Genomic DNA, 12,902 nt, shown 5'->3' on the forward strand with positions numbered 1-12,902 from the left:
GCCCAAGCTCAGAAGGACGAAATTGAGAGATTGATGACAGAAATGCTACAAGCCGGTATTGTCAGACCCAGCTATAGTCCCTTCTCAAGTCTAGTCTTGCTAGTAAAGAAAAAAGATGGGAGTTGGCGATTTTGTGTCGACTACAGGGCCCTAAACAGAGTTACAGTGGCTGATAAATATCCTATACCGGTCATCGACGAACTATTAGATGAGCTCCATGGTGATAAGGTGTTTTCCAAGTTGGACTTGAAATCCGGATATCACCAAATTCGTGTTGCTGCCAAAGATGTGGAGAAGACAGCCTTCTGAACACATGAAGGCCACTATGAGTTCCTTGTGATGCCTTTCGGCCTTACAAATGCCCCTGCCACATTTCAAGCATTGATGAACGAGGTATTTCGTGATTTTTTGCGGAAGTTTTTCCTCGTTTTCTTTGATGACATTTTAGTGTACAACTCTACTCTTGATGACCATGAATGTCATTTGGTGATGGTTTGGGAGCGGCTATCCCAACACCAATTGTATGCCAACCGCAAGAAGTGTCTATTTGCTCAAGAACAACTAGAGTATTTGGGTCACATCATTTCCGCAAAAGGAGTTTCAGCGGACCCGAGCAAATTGAAAGCCATGGCGGAATGGCCTATTCCCAAGACCTTACAAGATTTGAGAGGATTTTTGGGCCTTATTGGGAATTACCGTAAATTCGTAAGAGGTTATGGGCATATTGCAAGACCTCTAACAGACCAGTTAAAAAAGGATGCTTTTGGGTGGTCAAAAGAAGCTCAAGATGCCTTTGTTTGATTGAAGGACGCCATGTGCTCCGTGCCTGTTCTAGCACTGCCCGACTTTTCTATTCCCTTTGTGTTAGAGGTGGATGCATCATGCAGTGGGGTGGGGGCAATCCTCATGCAAAATCAGCGACCTATAGCTTTTTATAGTCAGGTTCTATCCTCTAGAGCTCGTACTAAGTCCGTCTATGAGCAAGAATTAATGGCAATCGTGTTGGCTGTACAAAAGTGGCGTCCTTACTTGTTGGGCCGTAAGTTTTTTGTCCGTACAGATCAGCGGAGCCTAAAATACTTGCTGGAACAAAGATCGGTAGCTTCCGAGCATCAAAAATGGCTCACAAAGCTCTTGGGCTACGATTTTGAAATTGTTTACAAGTCGGGGTTGGAAAATAAAGCGGCTGATGCTCTTTCTAGGATCCATCACGAGGTGTCCTTGGCTGTCATCTCTGTACCAACGCTCATATCCATACCAGATTTACAGGCGCATGTGAAGGCAGACCCGATATTGGCTAAAATCATCCATGAAATCAGCATGGGTCGAGATACTGGTGGGTATTCTTTAGTGCAGGGCTGTTTGAAGTTTAGAGGACGCTTGGTCATTCCTTCCTCCTCTCCATTCATTCCCATTGTATTGCAAGAGTACCACGACAGCAGTATAGGCGGACATTTTGGGGTATTCAAAACATTTCAGCGGATAGCAAGGGATTTATATTGGTCGGGTATGAGAAAGGATGTGCAAAAGTATGTGGCGGAATGTGCTACTTGCAAACGAAGTAAATATTTAGCCCAATCCCCAGCTGGTTTACTACAGCCACTGCCGATTCTGGAGCAAGTTTGGGAGGACATTTCAATGGACTTCATTGAAGGCTTACCGCTGTCCCATGGGTTCGATACCATATTTGTAGTACAACCACTTTATGCCACTCCGCCACCCGTTCTCTGCCACCACAGTTGCTACTGTTTTTGTGAAGGAAGTGGTGCGCTTACATGGGATACCAAGATCGATTGTGTCCGATAGAGACAAAGTATTTCTCAGCCTGTTTTGGAAAGAGTTGTTTCGCCTCCAAGGTACTCAACTCAAGCATAGCACTTCGTATCACCCACAGTCCGATGGGCAAATAGAGGTGGTCAACAGATGCATTGAGACGTATTTGCGGTGCTTTATAGGTACAAAACCCAAGCAGTGGGTAGTTTAGCTAACATGGGCAGAATTTTGGTACAATACGTCGTACCATACTTCAGCTGGGATGACCCCTTTTCTAGCCTTGTACCATCGAAATCCACCTTCAGTGGTTCGATTTGAGCATGGGAGTACTAAGGTATCAGCGGTTGCGGAGAGATTGCACACTCGTGATGACGTATTAGAACTACTCAAGTTGAATCTCCAACGAGCCCAACAAAAGATGAAGTCACAAGCTGACCGGAAGAGGAGAGAGGTTCACTATGAAGTTGGGGACCTAGTCTATGTGAAGTTGCGGCCATATAGGCAGCGATCGATGGCTAAACGTCGTAATGAAAAGCTGGTGCCGCGTTATTTCGGACCTTTTCCAGTCTTGGCGCGAGTAGGGACAACTGCTTATCGCCTCCAACTACCTCCAGACTCAGCCATACACCCAGTTTTTCATGTCTCACTACTTCGTCCTTCTTTAGGACCACAGCAGCAAGCATCGCTCTTACCTCCAGAGGTGGCAGCATACATGGAATGGATTTTAACACCTGAGAAGGTGCCTGATGTGCGCCCAGGAACACACACGGCTCCTCTCCAGGTCTTGATCAAGTGGGTCAACCTCCCTGAATTTGAAGCAACATGGGAAGATTTTCCCACTTTACAGCAGCAATTTCCTGAATTTCACCTTGAGGACAAGGTCAGTCTTTGGGCAGGGGGTATTGATAGACCACCATTGACGTACATGTACGCAAGAAGGAAAGGAAAGAGTATATCGGATGCCAAGTCAGCTAAGGGCAGTACTGGGAATTAGTGTTTGGAAAGTAGTTATGTAAGTTATTGTAGCCTAAGGGCAGGTGCAGGGGTGCATGAGTGTACCTAGTAGTAGGAGAATAATAGAGGACTGTAAGGGAATGAGTGTATTGTGAATTATCTGATAAAACTTGTATTTGGAGAGACACAGGCTCTCTAATTCCTGTTAGTTCGATGAAAAGCTGCACTGAATTTCTATTTTAGCTCTACTGGTTTTTGTACTTGTAATATTGAGTTGGCAGGAAATACCTATCAGAAGTCTTCCTCTGATTGTTGTTGGTGATTGTATTGCTCTTCATCTTATACTGGATTAGCTTCAAGAGAAGCAAACTGGATGTAGGCACAATCTTTGTGCTGAACCAGTATAATTTCCTTGCTGTTATTTTCTTTACTGAGTTGTTATTTACATTTGATTCATTTGTTATGCTCTCTAACTATTTGATGATTTGCATGTGTGCCTCAGTCTTGTGTTGTATGAGATTTGCAACAAATAGAAAACAACTTTTTGTTTTCAAAATTTTCTATTTTTTGTTACTTTATTTTTTTTAAAATAAAAATTCTAAAAAACGCCAAACACCCTATTTATTTAAGAAAAAAAACAGATTTTTAGTTTCTATTTTTCTTTTTGTGGGGTGAGAGGACCCACTTCTTTTGGGGTGATACTGACCCTCCATGTGGTCTGTCGTGTGAAGAAGAAGAAGAAGAAGATTGTGTTGTCCCATACCTTATCTTAGTCATAGACACTGTACTTCGAACACAAGTTATAACTGTAGGCTTTCTCTATCCAAATTTACTGTGTTGTTTCTCAATTCAATGTGTTTGAAATTGAACTAATGCCCATCAATTATCTCTACTCTCAACATTTACATATGATTTATGCTTGGTTTATTATAAAATCTGAACAAACTTTGTTGACCCTATTATAGATGGTATCCAATGAGAAGTTATTTTCAATTTTGCACACGATTTCTAAAGTCTACTCAAAAGAGTGAATGAACCAAGATAAAGCAAAGCTTTCTAACTAATCCTACAATATTTGGAATTATTGTAATGTTAGAAACTATAACAAGGGCTACGTAAGTGTTGGAAAATAACTCACTTAAACCTTGTGGAAACTTGACCATTTGAACTACCTTTCTTCTTACAACGCTTTTTAAGAATAAGCTTTAAAATTTCATGAAAATCAAAAGCAAATTCATGCCTTTGCCAGCTAGACATCTTGGTATTCCACAATTCCTAATTAAATAACTAAAACTATGTAAAGACAAAACTGACAATTTGTTTTATCATCCTAGACCATGTAGTAGAATGTGCCCTTGAGGAGGGGTGTTTCGCCTGTTACTGTTAAATATTTCACATGGCAAAAGAGTATCCGAGTCTCTACTCCTTAAATAATCATATAATATGTGGCGTACAACTCAATTTAATCATCCAAACAAGGAATGGATAGGAGTTTGTGCAATATAATTATTCTGAGGGAGTACATAATAAGTTATTTGTTTGATAAAAAGTTCTCCATCATATAACAAATTAACAAATACATGGACCTCGTCCACATCACACAGGAAATTGAAGGAGGATAAGGGAGAGCCATACTGAAAGAATATTATACTTCAAGTCTGCCATTTTCGGTTTAGTTTCTCACAGTGGTCACATGCTTCAGAAGCATTTGGACAACATCATGAGATATTCTTGAAGCCTCACTTTTCAGGTTATGGATCTTAGCCTCCGTTTCTTGTTCAAGACGCTTGACGTTAGCACCTGAATCTCCACTGCTCTGCTCATTGACAACAATGAAAAGGTTTAAACTTTACAACAAATAATCCTGATTGGTTACTTGAATTTGTTTTTAAAAGTGACATAAGAGAAGGGATATTCTCTTTAACCAAATCCTTAAAATAGCCGGACATAAACAAGGCATAATCATTAAGTACGAGGTTTAGAGACTGAAAATGCAAACTTACTGCTGCAACTTTCTTCTGGAAATCGAGCTCCACTTGGGCACGATATTCAGCAACTTCCCTCTCAGCCTCTTCTTTGGCTTGTTTCAGTCTAGCCATTTTTGCTATAAAGAAAAAAGAAATGAATTTATGAGAAGTGGGAAAAACTACATTAACAAAGGCACAGAACTCGGGTATAACAACCCACAAATGTCACTATTCTACTTTCTCTCCCCCAACATACAAATTAAAACAAAAACTGCATCTCGGGATGGAGCAGCCATAGTGGAATTTTCATACACAGATCAAACACAATACACACGTCCATAAACTAGTGGACGTATACAAACAAACACACAGGTCAAAAACCCCCTTGGTATGATCGAGCACTGATAAATTCAAGATACCAATGCATCATCAACAAGCATATAAGCTATTTAACTAAGAAAAAGGAATTACCACTTCTGGCAGCATTCACAATATGTTGTGCTTCTTGCTCTGCAGCCAGCAACTGTTGAATTCCACCTTGACCCCTATTGGAAGCCATGATTCCTGGAAATAAATCCCACAATTTCTTAAAAGAACAAGATAAATAGAAATAATATTAACAAAAAAAAAAAAATCCACTACAAATCCATTCTCCGAATCTTTTTACTTGGTCAAATTATATCCTAAAAATGAAATCATATGTTCTAATAGCACTGACTATAGAGGCAGCGCTATCAAATGATGCATAGTCTCAACTCTCAAATATTATAACTCATAAGGTGCTTCTATTTTACGGTATAAAACAACCTAAACTAATTCCAATAAAAATTCAAGGAATAAAATCCATGAAACTACATTTAAAAAACTAACTAATACATTGTAGTGGCTTTTCTCTTATCTTCTCAAGGGCAAATTTTGCTTACCCCATTATCTGAAGTGACAAGAGCAAACTGAAACCCCACATATTTAACATTGAAAAATCTAAAGAAAACAAAATTACTAGATCAATCATCCATTCCAGTTTCAGATTTTGAAGATACAATCAACTCTAAATCTAGTACAGTAAATTGACCGATCTACTAAGAAGAGTACAGATCAGAATACAAGATTTACAGGAACCGCAAAACCAGAAATTCGGTCATCTTCACACACAGAACAGCGATCACAATTCAACTAAATTTTCCGATTACTGATCGGATATAGGTTGATATTTTGAAAAAAAAAATCAAATAAATCGGGAAAAAAAGTAAACTAAATTGAAAATGAGCAGCGGTTATTGAACCAGAAGATCTCAATAAAAAATAAGAGGAATAGCAGTAAATAACGAAGCAGAAGACAAAGCCATAGTTATGGAAGAACTTACCTTGAGTAGTAGAGAGAGAGAGAGAGAGAGAGAGAGAGGAGTGTTTGGACGAATGTAAAAGACGAGAGAGTCGGGAGAGACCTTCCTTAGACTTGGATTTATTTGGTATTTGCAATAACGGCAAAATGATAGTGCCAGCCAAGGACAACCATAGTTATGATCCTTACGACGTCGTTTTCTTCAGCCTAAGCATGGGCTCACTCACATATGGGCTTATTAAAGTATGATAGTATATGGATTAGGCCTTTTGGGTCTGCTGTGTCTGGGCTATTGGGCTTTTTATATAGGGGAAATTACACAAAGGAATAAGATTTTTTTTTGGAGGAAATTACTCCAAATATGGGATTTATCTTAAACTTTGAAAAACATGGTAATTTTTTTTCATTAAGTTTTTTATGGCATATTTTTTTTGTTTACATTTTTATGAGATTTTTTAACCATATATTTATAAAATTTTATTTGTATACCATATTTTATTTTGTATACATTTTTAGTAGTTAGTTTTGATATGTTTTGAGATTATTTTTAAAATTTTAATCTATTTGTATTATTTTTTATCATTCATATTTCATAAAATATTTTTTTTACATAATTCTTTGAAGAAAAAAAATCTGAGACCTTCACTACCATACTTTTTATTCTCATTTCTTCTCTATTTTTTTTATCTTCTTCAATCAACATTTTATCCGCAGTAACTGGTTACCACTATCAAAACAATTTTGATTTTTTTTTGTGTGATAGTAATCCTGTGCCACTGTCAATTTTTTTAGATGTGTGGTAACTGGTTACAACAATAAAAATTAGTTTTATTTTTTTAAGTGGTGTTGTAGTAACTAGTTACAACTATAAAAATAATTTTGATTTTTTTTAATGTACCATTATCAAAATATCAAATGAATTGTAACTGGTTACTTAGTGAGAGTTTGAAAAAATAAACTAATATGAAAAAAATAAACTAAATTGATCGTGAAGGTAACTGGTTACAACTAGGTCTGAAAAACAAAATAGATATGAAAAAAAAACTAGTTGCGATGGTAATCGGTTACTTAGCCAGACCTAGAAACTAATAGGATCACAAAAAAAAACTAAACTGGTTATAATCGTAACTAGTTACAGATTCAGGTCTAAAAAGAAAAAACCAATTGCCATGGAACCTAGTTACTTAGTCAGGTAATAAAACAAAATCACATCTAAACAAAAAATATCTAAATTAATCGTTACTATAATTGGTTACAACTATATAAAAAAAAATAGATATGAATAAAAAGAATCAGATGTCATTGTACCCGGTTACTTAAACAGATCTAGACAAAAAAAAACCCAAAAATCAGAACAGATCGTGAGTGCAACTGGTTATAGTTTGGTTTAGATGGAAAAAAAAAATAAATATGAAGTGCAAAATCATATTTGAAATGGAAAAACCAGATGTGAAAAAGAAGAAGAAGAAAAAAGAGAATAAAAATAAAAGTAGATTTGAAGAAGAAGAAGAAGAAGAACTAGAGGGGCGAAGGTACGTCGTCGTCAGGGGCAGGGGCGGAGGTGCGTCGTCGTCGTCACGGGCGGGGGTGGGGACGGAGGTAGCATCACCGACGGAGGGTTGAGATGAGAGAACCAAATGAGGGAGGAGAGAGGAAGAAAGGAGAAAAGAGAGACAAAGCGAGAGGGAGAGATATCGTGAGGGAGAAATAGGAGAGGGTGAGAGAGATTTTTGTGTATTTTTTATTATGGCAATCTATTTTTTATATTCTATAGAATTACCATATTTTAAACTTTTTTTTTTCAAAACTTACCATATTTTGTATAACTATTTTTTCTCATAAATATAGAAACTATGTTTATTTTTCCCATAATTATGTAAACTTCTCATTTTTTTTAATATTTTTACAAGCCTTATTTTTTTAAAATTTGAATAACTCAATTTAAAAAAAAATACAATCTCAACTAAACATCAACCCTACAGTAATACAGTGTTGAAAAAACAACTAGACAGCAACCCCACAACAAAACAATATTGAAAAATCAATTACAAATCAATCCATTACATCAACCCAAAATAAACTAAAAAAAAACAATAAAAAAGAAATCTCAAAAAAAGTATCCCTGCATTTTAAAATGTGTCAAAAATAAACTCAAAATATATCTCAAAACAACAAAAACACATACCCAAAATAAACTAAAAAATATTATCATTAAACACAATAATTATTTTTAAAAATATATATAAACCCAAGGTATACCTAAAATAAACTAAAATTAAACTTGTTGACTAGTTTTTTGGTCGACGACATTTGAGTCAATTTAAACGACAGTAATAATAAATGAGTTGGATTCAAGTAAACGACACAAAATAATTTATAATGGTTCAGCCCCAAAAATTGATATTGACCTACATCCACTTACACTTTTATCAATCAAGAAAGTGTAGTGTCTCCGAATTTTACTTAGTTGAATAATAGTAGTAATGGTAGTAGCTTGTAATATTTTAGTTTTCATGGATATTGGTTCAAGCCGGGATTTAGTTGAAAACTCATAGAAATAGTTATGGATTTTATAAGTTTAACCTATGGTATAGAAATATTAATTTTAACATAAGATTTGATTAATATAGCTGTACCTAGAAATATTATTTATTATAACCTAATGTTTAGATAGAACTAATAAGAACGTGACACTTGTCACAAGCATGTTTATTAAGGATTTAAGCATTTTGGATGAATAATTTAATAAAAGACAGATATATAAGCTCTAGAACCTTCCAGCAGCTGTTAGGATCACGTTTTACTCAGTCAAAGTTGTTTTAACAAACTTCAAGTGTGCTGAAAATGTGCAAAAACGTGTTTAAAATATCAACGTATGCCAATATATCGCAGCTATAGGGGCCGATATGTCGTCTATGGATGATACGGAAAACACGTCGATTTCGCACAAACGAAACCACGAAAGCTCAGAGCATAAATATGGGTGATATATCGCCGAGGGTGGGCCATATATCGGCTCTTGGAACCATTTTTGAAAACTTTGTGGATTTAAATTAGAAGCAGCCCTCAACTACTTGGACTTACTCTTGAACGTTTTTGACCAAGTTCTGGGCATCTGTTGGAACGAAAATTCAAATTTATTCAATTACTATTCATTTATTTATTCTTTTTAAAATGGGTTAGTTTCATTCCTTGAACTCTATAAATAGGACCTAGTACTCAGCCATTTCATTTATTATTCAAGCATTCTTCAGAGGCTCCAAGCTGCTAAGTTTATTCTAGAGAGAAAACACTAGGGTTTGGGATTTAAAAGCTTTTCAATCTAAGCTTTATAAACACTTGGGAAGTAAGATAGAGTGACATTTTGGTTTGAGGTGTAGATCAAATGTAATGCCCCGAAATCCTTAATGCGGTTTAATGGATGGATTAGTAGGCCGGGAGGGCCATAATTGTTTAATTATGCCATTAAATGAGTATATGCATGTTTATGTGAATTATATTATAATATGAAGTTAAATGCATGCATATGGGTCCACATTTCATTACAGGGGTGTTTTGGTAATTTGGCCTGTTGAGGGCGTAATTGTATATTTGTATGCATGTCGGTGACCTATTGTTGAGACCACATTATAATGTGGATTTGTTCGAGCTATTCGGCATGAGACGATCTTTGAATATAAATTAGCGGTTTAGTCATAACGGGTTTAAGTTCGGGGCTCGGGGCGAGTCTCGGGGTGATTTTAATGATGAGAGCGTTGCCGGGGATTATAGGGTAACGGGATATGAATTATTGGTGTTTGAGAATATTGAGATTAGTGGGAATTGGAGAGCGCTAATTATGATTAATGAAATAGGTGGAAAATGTCAATTTCGCCCTTGGGAGCCTTTAGAAATCTTTATTTGACCTAGGGATATTTTGGTCTTTTCACCCCTAGGATAGATTTAAGCCATTGAAGGATGTAGAAGGAAGAAGAAAACAGAGCATTGAAAACCTTCTCCCGTACCTATTTTCTCTCTTTTTCTTCTTGGATTTTTGAGCTTAAGTTGAGGAATCAAGCTTGGGGAGTAAGTCTTGAGAGCTTGGGAGTGTGTTCCACCATTGAAGAGCATCGTAATTTGAACTTGGGGTAAGTTTCTAGCCATTAGATTCCTGGTTTGCTCTATTTTTGCTTTGGTTTTCAATTGAGGTTTCTAGGTTTGATGATTGGTTTTGTTAGGAGTTTTTTGCTAGGGTTCTTGTGGTTGTGATGCTTAGGTCTTATGGGGATGGTTTTTGGGTTCATTTGACACCAAAAATGAGGTTTGGAAGCATTGGAATTGAGTTGGAATTGAAGGAGTCGAAGGAAGAGGATTCAGGGGCTGATCTGGCTGGGTGTAGCGCTACAGCGCCCACAAAGGGGTACTACAATGCTACCCAGGGGAGGCTTGGGCAGTTTGGGGTTCTGAGAAGCGCTACAGAATCCCGTTTTGAGTGTTTTTAAGGGTTTTTGGCTCGGGGTTTCAATCCTTAAGGCCCGGGATCGAATCTACTCACCGTCTGGGTACGTTTCGAGGTCCCAAGAGTGGGGTTTAGGTCAAGACCCTTTCATTAATGATTTTCATTAATGGATGTTATAATTGGTTATGATTAGGTAACTGTTAAGGAATCAAAAGGTAAATTGTACTCAGGGGTCATTCTAGTTCTATTTCTCGCTCGAACCAGAGGTAAGAAAATTGCACCCTGTGTATATGACATGCGTGGTTGTTTTTGAGGCATGTTGGTTACTAAATGTGGACATTGTTTGCATATTAAATGCTAGCAGATGTTGTTTAGTTGTGTATGGTACTGACTATTCAGAATCGACAATGGTCGCGTATTACTAACTTAAGAGTCAGAAATGGCATAAGCGTCATGAACGCAGGGCCGATAAAAGGTTAGATCTAATCGATATCAGCGTTGAATGACTTTAGGAGCATTAATGCTGGACCGATCCTAAGGTTGATGAAAATTATAAGCGCTTGACTAGTCTAGGACTAGTTACTCAGAGCCAGGGCCAAAGGCCTAGGTGACTGCTTGTAACGTGGCTAGGGAGCGGAATCCCATGGTTGTGACTTTATGGTCATGCGGTAGGTTATATTGGTGACTAGTTCATCGAGCACCTATCTTGATAAGCTAGTGAAAGGATCACTTATTTGTAAAGCCCAGGTGACCCTATCGTCACATGGCTAATGGGAACGGAACCAACTTTAGTGACTTTTCTAATTGTCACTCCTCTATTTTTGGACTAAAAGTCCTGAATTATTATTATGATCATTGTTGATATTATATTCATGTGTTATTGTGTTTTTCTTGCTGAGCTTTGGATCATGGGTGCTATGTGGTGCAGGTAAAGGGAAAGAAAAGCTCACCCAGTCTTGAGTGGAGAGCTTAGGTGGTGCTGTGTACATATGCGGCCGCTTGACCACCACGGCCAAGGAGTTCTCAGAGGAACTAGGGGGTTTACCCTATTTTTGTCGCTTAGGTCAGCAGGTTGTAAATTTAAACAGTAATGACCATTTTGAGTTGTAAATAACTTGTAAATATTTTTTTTATAGACCCATGAACAATTTTATGTTTTAAATAAAACATATCCTTTCCTTTTGGCTGGTTTTCCACCTTAACCTGTTAATAACACCTAGAAGCACATTTTTAACCAAAGAACTCGGGTAGCGAGTTAAATTCACGGTTCATCGTTCACCGTAACTGTCCTGGGGTAACCAGGGCGTTACATCAAAGTTCTAGTCTATCAAGGTATTCTCATCCTCAAATTTAGTTCATCATAGTCCTTTTATTTTCTTTTAGATTCTAACTCATCATTATGGCTTTTGGTTAGGTGTTTACGTTCTTGAAACTTAAGGTTCTTTGGTAAGCTTCTATCTTGATGGTTTATATCTCTTTTTCATCTCCATTTCTTTAGAAACTCATGGTTTAGTTTTCCATCTCGTTCTTGTCTCCAATATCCCAGTTTTTTGTAAGGAAAATAGGTTAGATTATATGTGTTATGATATGTTTATATGCTATGATATGTTATGTGCTATGTATATATGTATGAATATGTTTTTAGTCGCTTGGGGCTTATAGTTTCTTAGATAGAAAACCTTAAGATTTTTATCATTATCGTGGTTTAGAGTTATGATTTACCCTACCTCGATTAGTAGACTGAGGATCTAGATGGGTTATCATATACTACCTTGTGATCTAATCTACCTCGATTAGTAGACTGAGGACCTAGTGTTAGTAAACTTTATACATGATCTTTATTTATTTTCATGTAGATATAATATTAAACAAAATAATATGAGATAACCTAGAACATATTTCTAAAATTGAATTTAAAGAGAAACAAAGATAAGAATACTTACAGTATACACAGCGGAATGAAAGAGCCTTTCCTTCAGTTTCTCTAACTCTTGTATCCTTTCTGTCGCAGAGTATTATCAAGAAACTGAGTCGTTCTTCTAATTTCTTCACAGTCTTCCGATGTATCCTTAGAATAACCTAGACTAGTGTGGGCAATTCTCAACACATGAGACAGATACAAAGAGAAGAAGAGAAAATAATAAAGAGGCTTAGAAAAAGACTTGTGTTTAGAGAGAATCTAAAACCTGTCAGAAAATCTGACTCGTGACTTGTCAAACTTATTTTTGACTTCTCTCTAAGCACTCCTTTTATAGACTCAATTAGGCCATTTAATTTAATTAAAAAATCAATAAAATAATAGCCAATTTGAAGCCCTAGGTCAAAATTATCATGGGCTTTAGGCCCTTGAAATTTCCCATTTGATTATAAGCCCATTGGACTTAAAATCAAGGCATGTATTATTTTCTATTGATTTAATTAATTAAATA

General features: G+C 36.6%; 1 protein-coding gene across 1 annotated transcript; it reads right to left on the minus strand.

The window, feature by feature from the left end:
- Positions 1-4,124: 4,124 nt before the first annotated feature.
- Positions 4,125-6,212, minus strand: LOC133831077 (V-type proton ATPase subunit G-like). Its single transcript, XM_062261246.1, has 4 exons — positions 6,058-6,212; positions 5,166-5,258; positions 4,731-4,831; positions 4,125-4,543 (listed from the first exon to the last, which is right to left on the minus strand). The coding sequence occupies exons 2-4, from the start codon at positions 5,251-5,253 to the stop codon at positions 4,400-4,402; spliced, it is 333 nt and encodes a 110-aa protein (XP_062117230.1). The 5' UTR covers positions 5,254-5,258; positions 6,058-6,212; the 3' UTR covers positions 4,125-4,399.
- Between the last annotated feature and the right edge of the window lie 6,690 nt (positions 6,213-12,902).

This window comes from Humulus lupulus, chromosome 4, assembly GCF_963169125.1.
Source record: "Humulus lupulus chromosome 4, drHumLupu1.1, whole genome shotgun sequence".
Lineage (NCBI taxonomy): Eukaryota > Viridiplantae > Streptophyta > Magnoliopsida > Rosales > Cannabaceae > Humulus > Humulus lupulus.